Source organism: Pan paniscus, chromosome 23, assembly GCF_029289425.2.
Source record: "Pan paniscus chromosome 23, NHGRI_mPanPan1-v2.0_pri, whole genome shotgun sequence".
In the NCBI taxonomy this organism is placed as follows: Eukaryota; Metazoa; Chordata; class Mammalia; order Primates; family Hominidae; genus Pan; species Pan paniscus.
In genome coordinates, this window is record NC_085927.1 from 48,143,492 (window position 1) to 48,166,669 (window position 23,178).

The window sequence follows — 23,178 nt, forward strand, 5'->3', positions numbered from 1 at the left end:
ATAAATAAAATAATATAAGGAACATAATACGTTAACCTCGCAGTCTTTTTGGGAGCAAAGGGTTGGAAATGGCCTGGCACAGGTGAACCCTCAATGAGCTTAGCCCTTGTGTTCATCTGAGGTCTCACTGAATTCTGGCAACCCTCAGAAACAGGCATCATCAGCCGGGCACGGTGGCTCCTGCCTGTAATCCCAGCACTTCGGGAGGCTGAGGAGGGCAGATCACGATGTCAGGAGATTGAGACCATCCTGGCTAACACGGTGAAACCCCGTCTCTACTAAAAATACAAAAAATTAGCCGGGCATGGTTGGGGGCGCCTGTAGTCCCAGCTACTCGGGAGGCTGAGGCAGGAGAACGGCGTGAAACCAGGAGGCAGAGCTTGCAGTGAGCCGAGATCGCGCCACTGCACTCCAGCCTGGGCGACAGTGCGAGACTCCGTCTCAAAAAAAAAAAAAAAAAGAAAGAAACAGGCATCATCACCTCCACATTACAGAGGAGGAAACTGAGATGTGCCCGAAGCCCCCAGGATGCCAATCCTGTGCTCCCAACCCTCCACGCCTGCACCACCTCCAGCCTAGTAGCTGGCACCCTGGTGCCCACACAAGCCCAGTTAGCAAGTGTTTTTTGTGGCATGAATGAAAATGACTCACCAGGTGCCTGTTTGCCCCCTCTGGTAGGGGCAAAATTTCCTTGGGATTATTTGGTGTACTTAAACTGTATGGTTGACGCATTAATGTCACTTCCTTAGAGGCTGTCAGTCACTGCCCACTCCCAAACATTAGCTCTCTAAGAAAGGAATGCAGGAAGAAGCATGATGGGTAGAAATGGGGCAGAGCAGCAGGGGCGGGAGGGATTCTCAGATTATAGCTTTTTAGACAGCTTGACTTTCGTATATGTAAACACCTTCATATCCAAAAAATAAACCAAAAAAGAGGAGGGGGAGAAGCATTAGCTTATTATTAAAATTGATTAAATAGGGTGGGCACAATGGCTCATGCCTGTAAATCCAGCACTTTCAGAGACTGAGGTGGGAGGATTGCTTGAGCCCAGGAGTTCAAGACCAGCCTGGGCAACATAGTGAGATCTAATCTCTACAAAAAATACAAAAGTTAGCCAGGCATGGTGGCACGCACCTGTGGTCCCAGCTGTTAGGGAGGCTGAGGCAGGAGGATCCCTTGAGCCTGGGAAGTTGAGGCTGCAGTGAGCCATGACTTCACCACTGCAGTCCAGCCTGGGCGACAGAGCAAGATCCTGTCTCAAAAAAAAAAAAAAAAAAAAAAAAAGAACTATACTTTTCACTGTAAAAGACAAAGATCAGCTCCATATTATTTTCTCTCAGGGCCTCTAGTTGGTAACTTCCACTCGCTGTCTGATGTCACGTTGTCCATCCCAGAAGGTCCTAAAGTCCAGGGAGGCAGGGGAACTCTCTGCTGCATTCCCCTGGCACCCCATTCAACCAAGTGCTGGTGAACAAAATGGCTCTTCGCAGGCTGACCAACTGACCACTGACTCCCAGCTGCCACCCAGCCCCAAGGCCCAGGCTCTGCTTACCACCTGCCATTCCAGGGCCTACTGGCATTTCCTGGCTTTGGTAACACACCTGATACCTGATGCCTGTAAAGGGGACCCACCTTTACTTGGGCCTCACACAGGGGGAAACCCTCCACCAGGCTGTGAGCCTGTGGGTCACTGGGTCTTGACGGCCAGCACCGGAAGGGGCCTTGAGCTATGTCCAGGATTTCAAAACGCCCTAGGGGAACCTCCCAGGGCCCTCCACCCGCTTCCCAGGCAGACCTATCAGCCAGACAGCTTCGCTCTTGCCTCTGGGTTGAGACTGTGGCAATAATGGCTCTTGGGTTGACGAAAGGAAGTAAACTGTGTTGGGTAAATGCAGACGGACAGATTCTTTTCCAAGCTGGTGAGACCAAGGCAGGCGAGGCTGAGCGCTGCCCTTTTATCAAGGCTTGACTGAATGACCTCATCCAGAGTCACTTTCAGAGCTCGCTCCAGCACTCTCCTTCATGGAGCCCCAGGGTCAGCAGTGGAGAGGGTCAGAGCACCCCCACAGCGAGATGACCTGGGCTCGTCTTGCCTCTGCCACCAGAGCTGTGACTGTGGGCAAGATATTTTACAGCAGGACCAGTTTCTTGTCCGAAGGCAGGGCTATTAACAGGACCTAACTCAGGATACTTGTGTGGATAAAATCGTGTGTGAAGAGCTTTTAGGGCCTTGCTTCTCAAAGAGGGGCCCCAGGCCATCAGCACACCTGGAGTGTGCAGGGGGAAGCTCTCAGCCCCACCCCAGCCCTCTTTACAAGACCCCCGCGTGGCACCTGTGGCGTGGCACCTGTGTGCACTCGTGTTTTCAAAGCCCCCGGACATCCCAACCACAGCCCAAGTGTTCTGAAAGTGGCCCCAGCCACACCTGCCTCCAGGGCGAGGGCTTGTTCCTCACTGACTCCTGCTGCTCCCAGCAAGACCCACTTCCGGGTCTGCAGGGAGAGGCCCTAAGGGCACAGAGGTGGACAAAGGGCTGCCTGCATCACTTTATCTTTTCTACTTTATTACTTCAAATTAACAACCACGATAAAGCTCAAAAAATTCCAATATTTACACAGGAAAAAAGTACAAAATTCCCCCCAAAGTTCTTCAGTATTTTTTTTTCAGTTTTTTAAATTACAAAGTAATAAAAAGCTTTGCTCTTTAATTAAAAAAAAAAAAGGAAAAAGGGGAAACAGAGGTAAATAAATTAGGAAAACACACACACGGAGAAAACAAACAAAAATAAAATAAAATAAAAACAAAAAGGTGTTAACTAGGAAGGATGGGTTAATCCAAAACCCAGCCCTGACTCCAGGCTCCTCCTCAGAAAGGTGGAACCAGGCAGAGGGGGGACCCCAGGTGACTGTCAGGACCAGGGAAGTGATTTATAACTCAGAGCCAGATGCCTTCTGGAAGCAGTCTCCATGGATTCTGCCCTAAAACCAGGAATGGAAGATGGAGCTGCCACCGGCTGATGACGGGCTGGGGGGGACCAGTGGCAGCGAGGACCCTCTGAGCTCTGAGGGATGCGGAGGTCACCGCCCACCCCCATGTCCTTGTTAGTAGACACAGGAGAACAGGAATTCGGGCTGGCAGGCGGGGCGGGCCGTGGCACCTGCTGTCTTGGGAAACACAGGTCAACACATCCACACACACACACACACACGCAGGGGACGCCGGCCCCCACCACCTCCCCACCCACTCCATGGAGAGGCAGAGGAGGAGCCTGGAGGCCAGGGGGACAATGGAAAAGCCCAGCACGGGAAGTCAGCCACTGTCATCTCAGAGTGGGTGGGGCTGTGCGTATCTCCTGGATTCTGAGGCTCGGGAAACTCGGTGGGAACTGCCTTCAACTGACTACACCACTCCCTGATGATGCTCGAGGGCCGGCTTTGGCTCTGGGACCTGTCACTTCTCCGACATGGACCCGACCCGTTCCTCTCCAGGCAGGTGGTGGGTGGGGGCAGGAACAGGAGGCCGGGCAGGCCCTGGCGTCTGGCTCCTGTAGCCTGGTGTTGTCAGGGGAGCATCTGGCAGCCTGAAGGTTGGGGGCAGCGGGCACCACAAGGGGGCAAGAATCCTCAGTGCTGAGGGCATCTCATCTTCTTGCCATTGGCAAAGAAATCAAAGAAACAAACTCCATCGTCGGTTTTGTGCTGGGTTTTTTTGTTGTTCTTTTGAGTGGTTTATTTTTGCCTTTTTTTTTTTTTTTTTTTAAAGAAAATACAGTGAAGACACTAGAAGGGAGAAGGGAGAAGACAGGTGAGGTACACAGCTGTCTCTGGCTACTTTTTTTTTTTTTTTTTTTTTGAGATGGAGACTCGCTCTGTCCCCCAGGCTGGAGTGCAGTGGCACGATCTCGGCTCACTGCAACCTCCACCTTCCAGATTCAAGCGATTCTCCTGTCTCAGCGTCCCGAGTAGCTGAGATTACAGGTGTGTGCCACCACACCCGGCTAATTTTTGTGTTTTTAGTAGAGATGGGTTTTCACCATGTTGGCCAGGCTGGTCTCAAACTCCTGACCTCAAGTGACCCACCTGTCTGGGCCTCCCAAAGTGCTGGGATTACAGGTGCGAGCCACTGCACTTGGCCCCCCAAACTCCTGTCTTCTCGTCCCTTGGTCTATCTCCCTCTGGGCCCCAGAGCCCGGCTCAAGGCCCAGCACGCTAGGAGATCCATCTTCATGTGACAGAAACGGATTCTCTCCCTTCTCTGCCCTCCTGGTGAGCATCTCCCCACCCCACCCCCAAATATCTGCCCAGCCCGCCATGGACAGCTTGGTTCCTGGGCCTGAGATCCGAGGAAGGCCAGCCCTGTTCATGCCTCCACTCTCTTGTGTGGATGAATTTCTACAAAACAGACCACACACAGATTGTCCCAGTGTAAAGTCGAGTCCCCTGACGTGTCAGACTACTGCCTACAAATGGACACACATTCCCCAGAGAGCTCAGATTATACCCTCGAGAAGCCCAAAGAACCCCTGCCGCCTCCCATTCCCCAAGCCAGGCCCCAGAGTGGGGCATTTCCATACCCCGCCTCAAGGCCTGGTGCAGTCCGGGAAGAACCAGCAGGCTCACGCTGGCCAGAGGGCCTCTCTCAGTCCTACTACAGAGGCCTAAAAAGGGCTCCTTTGCTTCCTCCACAGCCCTGTTGTGAGTCTTGTGCAGGAATTAACTTGCGTAACAGCCCAGAGGCTGAGACAGGGCTAACGCCGTGGGAGAGGTCAGAGTGTGAGCCCATGGCCCCGTCTCTGCTGGGAACCAACCTTCCAAAATATGTTAAGGCAGAAGGAGATAGAGACCTGGCCGAGGGCAGAAAAAGTTTTCCCCGCAGAAACTAATCCATGAGGGGTCAGGCCTGAGCAGAGAAACCCTTGGCCCCAAGTCAGGCAGCCTCCGAGGTTTTAAACTACTTGAGGCCCCTTAGAGTTCTGGGGCGCCTGGTACCATCTTCCACTGCCACTGCCACCCACCCCTCCACAACACATTGGTCTCTTTCTGGGGCCCTGGGAGCTTCTAGGTCGGCTGGGCTGGCTGCATCTGCAGCAGTCATGGACTCACCTAAGCAAACACTGGTCCAATGGGGGCTCTCCTCACTTCCCGAGATGGTCAAATGGCACACTTGTCTTTTGAGGGTGGGGAGGGAGAGAGAGGGAGGGACAAGCTTCAAGTCAAGTCCCTTAGCCGCTGGCGATGGAGATTTGGCAAGTCTCTCCCCACTGAGGAGGTGTACCCCCACCCCCACCTCCAGGCAGCCCCTCAAGCTGAGGGAAGGCCTGTGTGATTCCAGTGACTCTAAGATGTCCCTGTCTGTAGCTAAGAACGTTGCCCAGGGAGGCAAACCTGCTACCTAAGTAGATGGCCAATGAGGGTTCTCTCGCAGGACTCCCTCCTCGCCCACAGGCAGGAGGACGAGGGCAGGGCTCCCACCCACCTCTGCCAGGCCACCTGCCCTGGGCAACTACAGATTCCCCCTTCCCAAGTGTCCCCATCCAAACATAGCCCCAAAGAGGATGGGACCTCACCGCCCCTACACCCCATGCTCTTGCCAATGCTCACAGGGGCTCCTGGGGGCTCCCTGATGTCAGGGAGCAGCAATACCTCATCTCTGAGCCCCTGCTGCCCACCCTGGCTGGGCCCCTGGCAGCGAGGACTGGAGCCCAGCTGTGCCACTTGCCAGGGAATGTTACTGCCCTGAGCCTTGGTCAATGACTCTGCTCAAGAGGGCTCATCAGACCTCAGAGGATTAAACGAGGCCAAGTCCCGGCTCAACAGAAGGGGTTCACTCCAAAGCAAGCAGCGTCGATGGAGAGGGAAGAACAGAGCCACGGCCTGACCTCCCACTGGGGGGTCTCTAACTCAGTTCTGAGGCCCAGAGGGACTGGCAGGGGGGCAGCTCACCTGTGAGGCTGGGATCCGGGAGACCTCTTGCCGCCCAGTGAGGTCTGAGGAGGAGACGTTGGCGGGCGCACCCCTGTGCAGCCTCATACTCACCTTCCTCTCCCGGTCGACCCGCGAGATCGCTCTGGGAGAAGTATTGCCTGGAGGGAGAGTGGGAAGCCACCCTCAGAGTAGGCACAAACAGCCCCCCAGCCACCCTGAACCCAGCCCACTGCCTGAGTCCCTGCTCACCAGCCGGCTGGATGCGGGAGGCTGGCGTGGAAGCCACGGGCTCGGCGGCACTGCGGAGCCGGTTGGCAGTGGCCCCTGTGGGTGGGCCAGGGGGCAGGGCTCGGGTCGCGGACCCCCGTAGCTGCCCCATCCTCTCCTCGCGCTCGTGTTCTCGCCGCTCCCGGTCCACATCCTCGGGGTTCCGGGCTGCACCCTGCAGGGATGCAAGAAAAGACACCAGTCAGCCCCAGAGGCCAGGGTGCTCTGGGCCCAGCAGCCCTGCAGGGCACAGCAGGGGAGGGAGGCCAGGTGGATATCTCAGAAACCTTCTGCTCCAGCCTCCCTGACAAGCGTGGGAAGCCAAGACCCACAATCACACAGCACAGAGACACGAAGCCACACAACCACCGGAGGAAGGAGAAAGCAGGGGTCTGGGGGCAGAGGGAGGTCAGTCTGCCCTGCTCTCCTGGGATGGAGCCAGAGAAAGGACAACTAATGTGCCCAGGATGATCAAGAGCACCTCTTGGCCCTCCTGACCTGGGGCTGGGCCTGCCCTGGCCCCCCTCTGTGTACCAAGAGCCCTTAACTACTCAAGGTTGCTAAACCGAGCAGGGAAGCTGTTTAGAGGCCTCTAGCAGACTGGCTAGGGGTGTCCAGAGGGGGAAAAGAACAGGCCCAGAGTCACAAAACTAGTGGAAGGCTGGGCTAGGACTCAGACCACCTCTCCCGGTACCTAGCCAGGGGCTCTTCTCATCAGGGAGCTGTCCTTCCCCCTGCCGGGACCTGGCAATGGCTTCTGGCAGGTGCAGTGGAGGCCACAGCCAGGAGGCCCAGGGAACCCACACAGACACCGCCTGCCTTGGGACAGAAGCTCAAGGGGAGCTGGAGAAGAAAATGGGGCCACGTTCCCCACGGAGGAAGAAGAGGCCCAGCAGGCAAAGCTGGAGCAGAAGGGGTACCCTAAGCCCCCAGGTGCCCTGATGTCCAGCCACTGCCGCCCCTGGTGCAGGAGGAAGTGAGAAGGGGCCAGAGAAGAGCATATGTGGGGGCAGCGCCCGACTGCGTTACCTAGTTCATCCTGGGGCCGTCCACAGGGAAGGGCAGGGGGCTGGCAGGAAGGGGGCCGCATCTGTGGAGGAGAGAGCTCTGGGCTGAGTTGGGGGCCTGCTCATGGGCACAGGGTGTGGTTCCTGCAACCCATGTCTCTCCCAGGAGACTGGCCAAGAGGTGGGGGCGGGCCCTGTCTTTAAGCAACTCCAGGAAGTAGTGGCTAGGACCAGAATGATCCCTGAATCTTAGTGAGGCACCAAGGCCCAGAGAGGCCTTGTGACCTGCCCGGGGTTGCACAGCTCAGGGCAGAGCTAGGGTCTGAACCCAGGCCTCTGCCACCTAGTCCCACTCTGCTCTCTGCACCCCAAGAGGTCACTGTTCAGAGCCTTGCCTTAGAACACTCTAGAAGATGCATCTTCCCATCCTCCCACCCAGAAGCCTCTCAGGCACGCCTGGGACCACCGGGGCTCTAACTCCTGACCTCCGGTCCTCACCCTGGGCTCCCACTCGGTTGCAGGCTGGCCAACAGTGACTCAGCCAGAGCCACAGCAAAGCCTGGGGAGGAACACGAGCTGTGGCACCTCCGTGCCGAACCTTCTGCGGGCAGAGTCACATCAACCCTGCGAGGCAGGTCAATCTCATTTCCATGCTTGGGATACAGAGGCTGAGTGACTCGCTCCAAGGTGTGGAGCCCTGCAGCCAGCAGCCAAGCAGAGGGCTGGAGCCCCTGCCCTTTGTGAGCCCAGCAGGCTCAGGCCATTGCCAGCCCGGAGGCAAGAAGTGGGCGACTCTCCATGGTCCCATCCAACCCATAGGACGCAAGAAACACACAGCAGGGAGCTCTCTTGGCCTTTATTGCCCATAGAAAACATAAAAGGTCAGCAAAGTCACACGAGCATCCACCCGTCATCATATGGACCTCTGTCCTTGGCTGTGTTGAATTCCTTCCCGGCCGGCTGACTGGACCTCGGAACACAGTGGCTATATGTGCTGAGAGTGGCTTCCAGGCTCCAGGGATCCACAGATCCCAGCACCCCGGTGCAGCCAACAACACAGGGTGTCCTGTCTACTGTTGGGTAGCATGGGAAGGGCCTGGCCTCAGGGTGAAGGTTCCCATTGCATGTTTTCCAGGTGCTTCTGCCAGGGGACTGCTGGAGGTGGTTCAGCTCACTACAGTGGCCGTGGCAATGAGTCAGAGATTGGCAAAGGATAAGGCTGTGGGTGCCTCTGCCCAGCTTCTAACTCCAGGGCCTGCCTCAAGAGGGACTCCAGGAAGGCGGTCAGACCAGCAGCAGTGGGTGGAGAGGTGCTCCTGGCCTGGTTGGAAAAGAGATCTTGCTGGCTAGACAGTCTTGTGAGACTCCATAAGGGAGGAACCTAGAGCAGTGATGTCCACAGAACGTTCTGGATGAAGGAAATGGTCCCATCTGCCTTGCCGGATGTGGTGGCCACTGGAGGGCAGTGGCATGATCTCAGCTCACTCCAATCTCTGCCTCCTGGGTTCAAGCGATTCTCCTGCCTCAGCCTCCCAAGCAGCTGGGATTACAGGAACACACCACCATGCCCAGCTAATTTTTGTGTTTTTAGTAGAAATGGGTTTCACCATGTTGGGCCAGGCTGGTCTTAAACTTCTGACCTCAAGTGATCCGCCCTCTATGGCCTCCCAAAGTGCTGGGATTACAGGCATGAGCCACCAGGCCTGGCCGACATTTCCAGTCTTGATTAATTTTAATTCATTAAAAATGTGTCACATGTGGCCAATGGCTACCATCTTGGACAGTGTCCGTCTAGAGAATACAAAATCCATTCTTGCAGTTGTGCTGAGCTGGAGGGCCAAGCCCATCACGAACCAGACTTGGGAGTGACTATCTCGATAAGAAAGTGCCCAGTGCCCAATGCCCTGTGGTGGAAAGAGCTGGTCCCAGGTGCCCAAGGCCATGGGCCCCATTTGGAGCCAGAAGGTCTAGGGTGAAGTCAGAGAAGACGTCCCCTGCCCATATCCCATTTCCAGCCTTGCTGAAAAGGGCAACAGAGGCCTCTCCCTGAGGTCCCTAGCCTGCGAGACCCCCATTCTCTGCCTGACCTCTGTGTTACTCCTTAGTGAACAAGAAACCCAGAGAGAAGAGAAGCCCAAGACCAATGTGCCGACCTTGGCTTCCAGGAGAACAGAGCCTCGGTCCTAACCATCTAGCAGGGCGGCTGAGGGCCCTGCCATGAAAGAGGCACACCAGGATGAAGCAAGAGGAGGTGTTTAATGAGTTCAGGTTCAACACAGAGGCCGCCAACGGGGTCTGGCTATGAGTCTGTCCTGGGACCCGTTCCCACCAGGCCCCTTGTGGGCAGTGGCCACCATCCCTCCCTCAGGCTGTCCTGGCCCTCAAGGACCCCATGGCAGGGCCTTTTCCACCATGGCCTCCACTGTGCTGCCATCTCTTGGGAACAGGGGGTCATCCCATCCTCCCAAGAAACACTTCCTCAGGCCTGGCCCCGATGGGCTCAGGCACACCTGGCGACATCAGAAATGGGACCCTGGAGTCCAGACCACAGGCCAGTAGTTTTGGGGGGACAGCTCCTCCACCTCCTCCACCGGCCTATCTGGGGGGCTCTGGGTGCCCAGGGGAGCCGGGCACCTGAAAGGGACAAAAAGCACAGCTGAGGCTCAGCCTCTTGCGCTCACTGGTCAAGTGGCAAATTTTGGAAAAGCCAGACCTCAGAGGATCCTTACCAGTACGTGGGTGAGTACGTGGGCCCAGCACAGGGACAGGGGCGGGGACAGAAAGGTCCCTTCGCTGTCATGGGGCTGTCACGGGGCTGAGCCTGGCTCGAGGAAGCCCCCTTTTCCAGAAGAGATGTGAAACAAGACATACAATTTCACAGATTCCAGAGCTCTGGGTACGGCCGGCCAATGCTGCTCCCCACCCAACCCCACCCCTGGGACTCTTAAAAGAGGGAAACAGAACAACTGCCTAGCCAGACCCAGGGGCCCATGACCAAGAAGAAAGCAAGCACCATGACTGGGTCCAGGCTGGCCCGAGGGGCCACGGTGCAGGTAGCCACCTGGGATGTGCAGAACAGGAGCAGCAGGACGGTGTAGGCAGCAATCAGGGCAGCAGGGGGCGCCGCCAGCACCACCCATGCCCTGCTGCGGGCACCCAGGAGGGACCCCAGGCGAAGCCAGATCCTCCTTGTTCCGACGGGAGACAGCGCCCTGCCTGGGCCCTGCTGCCCATGGTGGCACAAGCTGTCAGCACGGATGAGGCCGGAGGGCTCTGGGACCCCAGTGAGGTCAACCACACTGTCCAGCTCGTACCTCCCGTCTGTCGGGAGCCCCGCCCGCCACCGGCTCACTCTGGCCCTCTGAGTCAGGGCCTTCCCCATCCAGTCCCCCAAGCCCGCCTTGGCCTCCAGGTGACTCACGAATTTCAGCATGTTCCAGTCAAAGACGTAGTCATAGGAGAAGCCCTGCCGGTGGAAGAGGTTGCGGAAGAGCTGACGTAGGTAAGAGTAGTCGGGCTTGTCGTCAAACCGCAGGGAGCGGCAGAAGTTGAGGTATGTTGAGAATTCGGCTGGAGAGTGTTGCAGAGGATAGAGAAGGCCACTGTGAGGCCCACGCTCCCAGACCCCCTGCAGCCAGCACTGTCCTAGCCACCCACTGTCCCTAGATACTTCCAATCTGAGAGAGGCAAGAAAAGGAGGCAACAGAGCCATGGCCTTCCCTACCCTACCGTGATGAAAGCCTAGCCTGCCTGTGAGCAGAGCCTCTGCTGCTTTCAGAGCAAGGGAAGACCTGCGAACAGTGGCCAGGAGCCACTGCCAGGTAGCCGGATCCAGGAGCCATCCATGCCCACAGCTCTTCCGCTGCCCTCGCCAAGCACCCTGGGGCCCGCAGATCAATCGTTGCCATAAATTCAAAGGACTGCAAGAGCCTGACGGGACCTTCTAACACAACCTAAGCAAGAAGAGGAAAACTTCCAATTCCTCCTCAAAAACACTGGGGAGAGGGCCCTTGGGAGATGAGGCAGGAATGTAGGCTGGGAAGCAACAGGTGTAACAGCCAGGACAGGGAAACCGGGCCTTCTGGCTGTGCCAAGGAGTGGCAAAGAGCCAGGGATTACTGCTCAGGTGCCAAGGGCTGTGGGGCAGCCCAGTGTGGGCTTTGTTGTTGTTGTTTTTGAGATGATGTCTCACTCTGTCACCCAGGCTGGAGTGCAATGGTGCAATCTCGGCTCACTGCAACCTCCGCTTCCCGGGTTCAAGCAATTCTCCTGCCTCAGCCTCCCGAGTAGCTGGGATTACAGGTGGGGCTAATTTTTGTATTTTTAGTAGAGACAGGGTTTCACCATGTTACTCAGGCTGGTCTCGACCTCCTGACCTCATGATCCACCTGCCTTGGCCTCCCAAAGTGCCAGGACTGCAGGCGTGAGCCACCGCGCCTAGCCCCAGCGTGGGCTTTGTATGGCCTCACCTTTCCCTTGGACAGTGCCTCAGGGGCCCCCAGGCATGTCCCCTCCCACTGGGCTACTCACAGGGATAGCCTTTGCAGAGGACCTCGATGGGCGTTGACATCTTCTTCTCGCTGATCCGTTCATACTTCTGGCGCTTGGTGGCTGCTTTGAGCCCCTGCCAGGGCAGGGAGCCCAGGTTGAAGTACATGAGCACGTAGCCCAGGCTCTCCAGGTCATCTCGACGGCTTTGCTCTGCACAGAGAGTCAAAGACTAGGTGAGGGACAGGGGTCCACTCAGGCCCCTAACTCATCCTCTGGGTCATGCTCCTCACAATGCACCAGGACCCTCCTGCCCCCACATCGGATGTTGCTCACTGCACGCATTTTAAACAGGCACTGCTATTATCCTCCTCCTACAGAGAAGAAGCCTGAGGCAGGGCCTTCTCAACTTAATTTGGGCCTAGTTTTTCCAGCTCAGGCACTTAATCATTCAATGACTATGAGAGGGCACCTACTGCCCCCTTGCCTGGCCCACCCCGTGGAGAGGTCACAAGCTTCAGCATCAGACAGGGCCGGGGTCAAGTCCAGCTTTGGCAATAGCTAAGCTGCATGACCTTAAGCAACCCATGTTAAACCTCTGAGCCTGTATCTTCCAGCCTGCACCAACAGGGCAGAGGAGGAAGCAGGGCCAGGGAAGGCGCCCGGGACACATAGCTTGGCTTACAAAGGGGAAGACCCGACTGTGCAAGGACACGGAATAAGCACGAGCTTGGGGGCAGACGGGGTGGGGACTTTCTCCCTAGAAAAGAGCCTGGGGGCCTCCATCAGGGTAGGGGGTGAGAGGGCTCCAGAGAGCTGGGCCCTAGCCAGTGGCCCCGGGTGCACACTGCTCCAGGCCTGGCTCCCTCACCAATGCCCAGGTGCGTGTTGATGGAAGCGTAGCGGGCCGTGCCGGTCAGGTTCTTGTTTTCCCGGTAGGGAATGTGCTGGTGGGTGCGGGCGTCCCGGTACTTCTTGGCCAGGCCGAAGTCGATGATGTAGACCAGGTTGCCCTTCTTCCCCAGCCCCATGAGGAAGTTGTCGGGCTTGACGTCCCGGTGGATGAAGTTCTTGGAGTGGATATACTCGATGCGGCTGATCTGGGGAGGAGGGGGGCCATTTGTTCAACAGAGGGGCCCTTGCCTAGCACTCTGGGCCAGGCAGGGGCTGGGGCCACAGAGGTGGAAAGGCAGAGGGAGAAAGGTCTGCCTTCGACCATGAAGGATAATTAAGGGGCAGGCCAGAGAAGGCCTCCTGGAAAATGTGACATCAGGATGAACTCTAAAGGGGGAGTTCACCAAGTTGGCTGTGAGACAGAGAAAAAGAGTATTGCAGGAAAGCTAATGGGAAGATCCAGAAATGAAGAGTCTGCTAGAAAGGCAACTGGTTCCCCATGGAAGGCTTGCCTGCCCGGCCCCACACTCACAGGACTTAGGGAGCCAGAGAGGCAACAGATGTGGGCGAGGGGCAGGCAGGGAACACGGGGGAAGTCTAGACCAGGAAGAGGTGACAGAGGCAGAACACAAAAGACAGGGCTTCCGAAGGATGCCAAACTCAGACAGGCACATGGACCTCTTTCCTTTGATATTTTTTTTTTGAGATGGAGTCTCGGTCTCTTGCCCAGGCTGGAGTGCAGTGGCAAAATCTCGGCTCACTGCAACCTCTGCCTTCAGGGTTCAAGTGATTTTCCTGCCTCAGCCTCCCGAATAGCTGGGACTATAGGCACGCGCCACCACACCCGGCTAATTTTTTGTATTTTTAGCAGAGATGGTGTTTCGCCACGATGGTCAGACTGGTCTCAAACTCCCGATCTCAGGAGATCCGCCTGCCTCGGCCTCCCAAAGTGCTGGGATTACAGACTTGAGCCACCTTTTCAGTCGAGTTTTTAAAACTCAAACTAATATCCATCCACATGCCGTGGCCTCTGGCTCTGGCCCCAGGTTCAGCACAGCTCAACATCTCCTGCACCTTTCTTGAGTTTCACACCATGAGGGGCTCTGGCGACCCTCTGCTCACACACCTTCAGCCTACATCGCAGGGCTTTTGCAGACCAAGATTAAAACCCCTGTACGAGATCTCCACATTCCATTCCAAGTGCAAAATTCTACAGTTTTGTATATTTAAGAAGCTTTCCTCCCTATGCTGATGAAGGGCTTAGTACTCAACAACAGCCTGTTAGAGGGGCCTGTTTTGGCAAGGCGCTGAATGGTCTCTCACCTAATCCCCTCAACAACCAACAAAGGAGAGACTCTCACATGAGGCCACTGAGGCTCAGAGAGGTTCGGCGTTCACCTACGGTCACTGGTCTGGAACAGGACCCAGGTCTGTGTGACCGACCGCAGGCTTTACATTACCCAGGGCAGGCCAGACGTGGTGGATCATGCCTGTGATCCCGTGTAATTCCCATCTTGGGAGGCCAAGATGGGGAGACTGCTCAAGGCCAGGAGTTTGAGACCAGCCTGGTCAACACAGTGAGACCCCCATCTCTATTTCTTACAATTAAATGATATTTTTGAAATAAATAAATAAAACTACCCCCAGGCAGAGTCCCAGGCCCTGACTCGGCAGGTCTGGAGTTGGGCCTGAAATCACATTTTAAATAAACAACTTGGCTGGGCACGGTGGCTCACGCCTGTAATCCCAGCACTTTGAGAGGCTAAGATGGGCGGATCACTTGGTAAAACTCTGTCTCTACTAAAAATACAAATATTAGCCCAGCGTGGTGGCATAGGCCTATAATCCCAGCTACTCATGAGGCTGAGGCAGGAGAATCGCGTGAACCTGGGAGGCGGATGTTGCAACGAGCTGAGATCGCACCACTGCGCTCCAGCCTGGGCGACAGAGTGAGACTCCGCCTCAAAAAATAAATAAACACCTAGAATTCTATAGCCAGTGGACAAGGTCCCCTGGCCCAGGCCCATCCTCTGGCATCCTCTGGGGGCAGGAGGTAGGGCTGGTATCCTGGGCCCACAGGCATCTGGCTGGGGATGGAGGGGATGGGGACTCACCATCTGGTCGGCCAAGAGCAGCACCGTCTTGAGGCTGAATTTGCGGGAACAGAAGTTGAACAGGTCCTCGAGGCTAGGCCCCAGCAGCTCCATGACCATCACGTTGTAGTCACCCTCAGCTCCGCACCACTTGATGGACGGGATCCCCACTGGGGGTCAAGCAGAGGGCCTCTGTCAGGGGTCAGAGGCAGCCAGCCACGCCCGGCCCACCCTGTGCTCATGGCTGCCCACCGCCACCCACCCGGCGCCCGCCGCCGCCCACCCTGCGCTCACCGCCGCCCACCCTGCGCTCACCGCCGCCCTGCATCATCTTGTAGAACTTGCTCTCGATGTGCAGCTGGGGGTGCTTTGTCTTCACACACTCCAGCTTGATGGCGACTTCCTCACCAGAGGCGATGTTGGCACCTGCCCGGGGCAGGGAGGCAAGGGACCAGGGTCACCCTCAAAGGCCAGGCAGTCCCAGGCGCCCCACTAAGCATTTCTGAGATCTGGCATGTGCCGGGCCCGGGGCCATCTGCCCTTGAGGAGCTCTTGGGGGAGGCTGGGAAGGGGGCAAAGGAGCCCCGGCAAAGGGTTCCTGAGGGGAAAGAAGGTCAGCGCTGTGAAGGACAGAGGTGACACACAAGGGCTACCCAGGGCCACAGGTTGGGGCGACAAGAAGGCCCGATGTGAGTGGGGCAAGGGTCAGGTATGCAAAAGGCTCACAGACCACCCAAGGGAGGGGGCTGAGTCCTAGAGCAAATTCAGGCAGTGAGGTCTGTTGGGTTGAGATGGTGGCACGTGCAGAAGAGGCCCAATGGGGCTGGGCTGCCGAACACACCAGAACAAGCCAGGACCACCCTGGCCTACAGGATGAGGATGGGACAGCCACAGCAACCCCTCAGTCAATGCTGATGCCTTCAGAGGCAGCCCTGCACATTCTAATCCAGTGTCTCATTCGATTCTCACCCCCCATTGTAGAGATGAGAAAACAGAGACCCAGCTCAAGGTCACATGACCTGTAAATGGCAGCCTTGAGCATCAACCCCGGCTCTGCTGGCCTCCAGCATAGGTCAGAGGTCCTGCCTGCGCCTCCCCGTCTCCCCCAGTCCACTCCTGGCTTCTCAAGGGGCTCTAAGAAAATACCCTCACACACACCAAGGCCCCGCTCTCTGCCTGGGCCCACTGCCCAACTCAAGAAGTCACAAGAAAGACCAAGCCCAAAGTGTACCTTGCCTCAGTTTCCCTGGCTGTATGGGTGGATGAGATGAAGGGCTGGGGCTAGGCTGGGCGACAGGGTGTCTCCTTCCTGGGGCCAGCAGCGAGCCCAGCAGGAGGAGTAGGACAGTGTCGCAACAGCACACAAACAGGCCAGAACAACCCCCAGGGACACAGCCTCAGGAGGAGTTCAAGACAGGAGAAAGGCAGGACCTCACATCAGAGGAAAAGATGAGACTGTTCATTAATAATGTCCCTGAACAACTGGCTGGCCACCTGAGAAAAGACACCATGGCTCACACCACAACCAGGAGAAATCTCAAGTGGAGGAAAAGTTTGTATATAAGAAATAAAGGTGGGGGTGTGAGTTGGCACAGCCCCTGTGCACCTCTTGGGTGAAGCTGAACATAAACAAACGCTCGCCCAAGCAACCCCACTCCTGAGTGTACATCCTTCAGAAACACGTGTGCACCAGGGGGACAGGACAAGGATGGACACAGGAACAAACAGCCCAAGTGCTCAGCAGCAGAAGAACGGGAACAGTGGCGCAGTCACCAGGGAATCCCAGGCGGCGGTGAAGAGGAAAGGATGCCTGCTTCACACAATGACCCTGGTCCCAGGGGTGCACTCCTCACAGCAGCCAGAGGGTGGAAACAACAAACATCTGTCACAGATGCAAGGATGAATGGAATGCAGTGCCTCCATGCGGCGGAATATTATTCAGCAATAAAGAGGAATAAAGTACCGATACACGCTACGACACGAGTGCACCTTGAAAACATTCTACCCGAGGCCAGGCACAGTGGCTCACGCCCGTAATCCCAATACTTTGGGAGGCTGAGGCGGGTGGATCACAAGGTCAGGAGTCCGAGACCAGCCCAGCCAAGGTGGTGAAACCCTGTCTGTACCAAAAATACAAAAATTAGCCGGGCGCAGTGGCAGGCATCTGTAATCCCAGCTACTTGGGAGGCTGAGGCAGGAGAATCACTTGAACCCAGGAGGCGGAGGTTGCAGTGAGCCGAGATTGTGCCATTGCACTCTAGCCTGGGTGACAGAGTGAAACTCCAGCTCAAAAAAAAAAAAAAAAAAAGAAGAGTGCAAGCACAGTTCTACTTGTTTCCATATCAAAACAGGTAACAAGACTGGACAATACAGATTTAAACACGAAAGAAAGGAAAAAGATTAAATGTCAGACGTTGGTTCCCAGGGAGGGACACCTTAGGCCATGCAGTATTCTATATGTATTTTTTGCATCCACTCAACATTTAATAAGAAATAACAATGAAATGTTAGAAGAAGGGAGAATTGCCTTATAGCCTTGGGGTTAGGCAAGGCTTTTATTTTTATCCCTGATTCAAAATCCTAAAGCCATTAAAAAAAAAAAAAAAAAAAAAGCTCCTTCCTCTCCAAAAAAGAGAAAAAAGAATCCCTTCTGCATGGCAAAAACACCGGAAATAAAGTCCTAAGAGACATACTCACTTGCAATTCTTATCACAGGCAAAGAGCTAATATGTAATGAGCTCCTACAAATCAGTCAGAAAAAGACTCAGCAGAAAATAGGCCAAAGGATTTGAAACACACACTTCACAGAGAAAGAAATCATTAATAGAAAAGCCTTACTCATAGGGAAAGATGCCCAACCTCCTTGTAAGAGAAATGCAAATTAATATGATCGTGAAAGACCATGTTTCACCTAGGATTGTCAAAAGTCTTACGAGATAACACACCTGTCTGTCGGCAAGACTGTGGGGTCGCTGAGCACTCCTCCCAGGTGGTGGAGGCGTGAACTGCTGAGTCGCCACTGGAGGGGGATTTGACACTACTCAGCCCTGACCAGCAACCCCGCTTCTGGGAGTTTACCTGACATCCTAGCATGGTGCAAAACAAGGCGGGGACAAGGCTGTCGGCTGCAGGCTGTTTGGAACAGCAGAAGCTTGGAAACAACCCAAATGTCCCTCCTGAGGGGGCTGATTAAATAAAGAATAGCCCATCCATAAAACAGAATACAATGGAAAAAGAACGAGGAAGCTCTCTCTGCACACAAGTGGAAAGACCTCCAAGATACAGGAAGTGAAAAAGCAAAGCACAGAACAGTGTATATTCCACACTCTCATTTCATTTTTCTTTAAAAAGGTGGGGAACTAAGTATCTGTGTTTGGCTCTAGCTACATAAAGAAACATTGAACAGAAATATGACTGTACAGGGCTAAGTGGGTCAGGGAGGAAGGGGTGGGGGACGCTTCATTGGATACTGTGTTATAAGTTGCAATTTCTTTCAACACCTTTATTGAGATGTAATTCAGATAACTCTCCAATTGAGTCACTCAAAGTGTGCGACTCACTGTTTTTATATATTCACAAGCTTGCGCAGCCATTACCACAATCAATTTTAGAACACAGGACGGGCGCGGTGGCTCACGCCTGTAATCCCAGCACTTTGGGAGGCCGAGGCAGGCGGATCACAAGGTCAAGAGATCAAGACCATCCTGGCCAACATGGTGAAACCCCATCTCCATTAAAAGTACAAAAATTAGCTGGGCGTAGTGGCGCACGCCTGTAATCCCAGCTACTCGGCAGGCTGAGGCAGGAGAATTGCTTGAACCCAGGAGGCAGAGGTTGCAGTGAGCCGAGATTGTGCCACTGCACTCCAGCCTGGCGACAGAGCAAGACTCCATCTCAAAAAAAAAAAAAAAAATTAAAAATTAGAACACAGCATCTTCTTATCAGCTGATACCTTCGTATCAGCATCTGCTGTGGGTTCCGCATCTGCCAATTCAACCATGGATCAAAAATACGTGGGGGGGAAAAATAAAAAATAACAATACAACAATAAGAAATAGGTTGGGTGCAGTGATGCACAACTGTAGTCCTAGCACTTTGGGAGGCTGAGGAGGATTACTCGAGTCCAGCGGTTCGAGACCAGCCTAAGCAACATAGTGAGACCCTATCTCTACAAAAAATACAAATATTAGCCAGGCGTGGTAGCACGTGCCTGTGGTCCCAGCTACCTGGGAGGCTGAGGCAGGAGGACTGCTTGAGCCTAGTAAGTCAAGGCTGCGGTGAGCTATGATCACACCACCACACTCCAGCCTGGGTGACAGAGCAAGACCATGTCTCAAAAACAAATAGGTAAATAATATAAAAATTAAAAATACAGTACAATAACTATTTACATAGCATTTACATTGTATCAGGTATTATAAGTAATCTAGAGATGATTTAAAGTATATGGAGAAGGCCAGGCGTCAGCATTTTGGGAGGCTGAGGCAGGCGGATCACCAGGCAAGGAGTTCCAGACCAGCCTGACCACCATGATGAAACCCCATCTCTACTAAAAATACAAAAATTAGCCAAGGTGCTCCCATGGGAGCGCCTGTAATCCCAGCTACTCAGGAGGCTGAGGTAGGAGAATCTCTTGAACCTGGGAGGCGGAGGTTGCAGTGAGCCGAGATCACACAACTGCACTCCAGCCTGGCGACAGAGCGAGACTCCGTCTCAAAACAAAAAAAAGTATACGGAGGATGCGCGTAGGTTATATACAAATACTACAGCTTTTTATATCAGGAACTTGAGAATCAGAGGATTTTGGTATCTGAGGGGGATCCTGGAACCTATTCCCCACAGGTACCGAAGGTGGAGGGCTGTATTTTCTTTTTCTTTTTGAGACAGGGTCTCAATCTGCCACCCAGGCTGGACTGTAGTGGCACTAACACAGCTCACTGCAGCCTCAACCTCTGGGGCGCAAGTGAGCCTCCCACTTCAGCCTCTCGAGTAGCTGGACTACAGGCGCAAGCCACCACACCTGGCTAATTTTTGTATTTTTTGTAGACAGGGTTTGCCATCTCTAGGCTGGTCTCCAACTCCTGGGCTCAAGTGATTCACCTGCCTCAGCCTCCCAATATGCAGGAATTACAGGCATGAGCCACTGTGCCTGGCCCAGGAGGGCTGTATTTTCATCACCCTGAAAACACCTGTAGCCTTTAGTGGGGTAAGGTCCTATCTCCTCGCTCCATCCCCTGCCCCCGAACTAATCTACATTCTGTCTCTATGGATTTGTCTTTTCTGGACATTTCACAGAAATAGAATCAAACAGAATCATACAACGTGATTTTTTGTGACTGACTTCTTTCACTTAACACATTTTTGTGTTTTGATTTTTAGTTTTGAGTATTTGGATTTTTAATAAAAGAAAAAGAAAAACAGAATGAATAACTCAATCTAGCCAGCAACAGGAATGAAAGTACTTTGCAAACTGTAAAGAGCTTTTGACACATCAATGCTCGTCACTGGGATCAGCCACACAGGTTTCCAGGGGACAGTGAGGATCCTTAGAGTCCCCTGGCCATGCTCCATTTCCCCATGAGCAGAGAGGCAGGAGAGTGCAGCGGTTGAAGTGTGAGTTTCAGAGCCAACCTACTAGAGCCCAAATCCTGACTTGGACATCCCCTGGCCAGGGGTCCTCGGACAAGGCACTTCACCCCTCTGAGCCCCAGGTACCTCATGTGTAAACCGATGAGACTATCTGGCTCATTGGGATGTTCTGACGGACAAACATGCTTACAAGAGTGCCTGGCACACAGTCAATGCTCCATGATGTTCGGCTTGGTGGGAAGTGCAGCCCCTAGGCTAGAGATGAGCCGGTGTCCACCCAGTGGGAGGAGGGGAAGAGGGAATAAGCCATGCTATGAGGAAAGGAGAGCCTCCGGGAGGGCAGGCTGCAAGGGCTCCTGGCTCCCAAACAGGACTGTACTGGACAGACAAGAGAGGTCACGGCACAAGCAGAGGCCCAACAGCAGCGGGTGCAGCAGGAACCATGGGGTGGCAGAAAAAGACAGTGGAAGAGGTGGGCAGGGAAGAGATGTGAAGGGCCTTGAATGGCCGGCTAAGATCCTGGCCTTCAGCCTGAGGCACCAAGGGCCATGTTCAGGTGTGTGATCACAGGATCTCTCAACCGTGGCACTACTGACACTGGAGCTGGAGAATTCCTGGTTGTGGGGCTGCCCTGGGCACTGCACAGTCTAACAGCACCCATGACTTCTACCCACTAGATGCCAGGGCACCCCTTTCCCCCTGAATTGTAACAACCAAAAGGTCTCCAGATCTTGACATATGTCTCCTGGGGGACAAAAATCACCCTGTTGAGGCTACCTGGTGGATACGAAAGGGCTGGAGGAGGCTAGAGGGGTAGTGGAAGGCCTGGGAAGGCCACTACAGAGACCAGGCAAGAGCTGACGGTGGCCCTGCCTGGGCAGGGTGCAGAGACTGACTGACACTTTGGAGGCAGGGCCTGCAGCACTTGGTGATTCGGCAGATGTGTGCAGGGAGGAGAGGTGCTGGGGAGGTAGTGGTAGACAGGACCCTCTTCCCCTCGAGCCCTTATCCACTCTTCGAGTACTACTGTTTCCATTTCTTTTTTCTTTTTTTTTTTTGAGACAGCTTCACTTTGTCGCCTGGGCTGGAGTGCAGTGGCATGATCTCGGCCCACTGCAACTTCTGCCTCCCGGGTTCAAGCGATTCTCATGCCTCAGCCTCCCGAGTAACTGGGATTACAAGCAGACACCACCACGCCTGGCTAATTTTTGTATTATTAGTAGAGATGGGGTTTCACCATGTTGGCCGGGCTGGTCTCAAACTCCTGACCTCAAATGATCTGCCCGCCTTGGTCTCCCAAGTGCTGGGATTACAGGCGTGAGCCACTGTGCCTGGCCTACTGTTTGCATTTCTGTTTGACATGTGGAAAAACAGACACCAAAGGTCAAATGATCATATGCTACAAACTTCCCAGGGACAGGGACCCAAGCTGCTAGGCAAAGCCTCTGACCCCCGCAAGTGCTGGAAACCTGCCAGAGCTGCCTCCCCCTGCAGCAGGTCCTGCCACCAATGAGTTCCTTGGTGGCCTCTAAATTCTATCAGGAAGCCGCCAGGCTTTTCTCTGAGCTCCCTTAATTCTTACAACCGCTAAGCTGAGGTTCAGAGACGTTAGGTAACTGGCCTAAGGTCTGACAGAACTGGATGGGGCACAGCCAGAATTTGAAACTTAGTCCCCAGAGTCCCTGTGTTTTTTCTCCACTCAAACTCCAGGTGAGGCTTCCTGGCAGAGGCTGTGTCTGGGAGCCGGCTGAGCATAGATGCAGGGGTGCCCCACATGCGAAGGCCTAGAAGCTAGAACTGCCCGATTTCAGGAACAGAAGATGCCCCATGAGTCAGACACAGTGGGGGGACTGCCAGTTCCCAAAACAAACTTGGACACAGAAAAGGGCTTGGACTTGGCTGGCCCTAGAGGGGCTGGGAACTTGGCAAGTTCCAGGTGGCCACGGGCGTGGCCAGCCTCACACGGGGGCCTACTTGACACCTACACAGACACATGGATACAATCGGGGACATGGGTGGACTGGAGGACAGGGGATGAAGCCCACCGTCCCGGCAGCAGCCGCGGCGGCAACCTCAGTTCCCACCCGTCAGAGGCCTGGAGTATTTCCCACACTAACTCTCACCCCTGGAACCACCTGTCAGCGAACAACACTGTTCGCCACCCCTTTCAGAGCTGAGGACCAGAGACTCTAAGAGGTCTAGAGAGTTCCCCAGGATGCAAGTCTAGCAAATGGGCCCAGATTTGGCCACCTCTGGACCCTGGATGGGCAACAGCAGTGCCTTAACAAAGCAGGCCCCTTATGATGTCTCTTGGCTGACCCCTTATGATGCAGAGGGAGGAGGGGCAGAAGCCACATCCATAGTGTGCTGGCCCTCGGGTGATCCTGGAAAGCAGGGCTTGGAGGACGCATCCAGCCCCACCTGCAGAGGCCATCTGGAGTCAGGCCCTGGCAGAGCACTGGGGATAAGAATGTGGCCAGAGTGTTGAATAAATGGAGCCAGCAAGGCTGGCCGGGGACGCCCTACAATCACCACTGTCCCCAAACCAACAAGACAGGGGCCCAGGAGGGTGCTGGCAGGATAGTGAGTCAGGGCAGGGTCCCCTGAGGCCCTTGCAGCAGTGAAGATGGGAGAGTCAGGAGTCTGACTCGCCTCCCCAGACTCAGACCCAGAGGACCCAGACCCTTAGAAATCAACTCCGAACTAGAAACTAAGACCAATGGTGGGGGCGCAGCGCACAGCACTACTGCTGGGCCCAGCACACGTGGGTATTTTACACGCCACGACCTCACTACTTTGCACGACCCCATTTTGCAGATGGGAAAGCCAAGGATGGACGAGGTCATCACCTGCTCAAGCGCATACAGCTCACAAAAGGAAGAACCAGCACCCAAACCTAGGTCGAATTTACTCTAG

At 54.8% G+C, this 23,178-nt stretch overlaps 1 protein-coding gene across 15 annotated transcripts in view; it reads right to left on the reverse strand.

Annotated features, from left to right (window-relative positions):
• Positions 1-2,542: 2,542 nt before the first annotated feature.
• Positions 2,543-23,178, reverse strand: part of CSNK1E (casein kinase 1 epsilon) — a 46,204-nt gene continuing 25,568 nt past the window's right edge. For 4 of the 15 annotated variants that reach the window (XM_055105707.2, XM_034948833.4, XM_055105708.2 and 1 more), the window contains exons 3-11: positions 14,989-15,099; positions 14,695-14,843; positions 12,558-12,786; positions 11,729-11,899; positions 10,620-10,768; positions 6,174-6,366; positions 5,943-6,082; positions 5,103-5,167; positions 2,543-3,779 (exon numbers count right to left, since the gene is read on the reverse strand). In XM_055105707.2, coding sequence (XP_054961682.1) covers positions 5,135-5,167; positions 5,943-6,082; positions 6,174-6,366; positions 10,620-10,768; positions 11,729-11,899; positions 12,558-12,786; positions 14,695-14,843; positions 14,989-15,099 — 1,175 coding nt within the window. In that variant the 3' untranslated portion in view covers positions 2,543-3,779; positions 5,103-5,134. Of the gene's footprint in view, positions 4,392-5,102; positions 5,168-5,942; positions 6,083-6,173; positions 6,367-7,220; positions 7,282-8,039; positions 10,769-11,728; positions 11,900-12,557; positions 12,787-14,694; positions 14,844-14,988; positions 15,100-23,178 lie in introns of those variants that run through there. The other 11 variants (XM_063603292.1, XM_063603294.1, XM_063603293.1 and 8 more) reach the window with 5 other exon arrangements.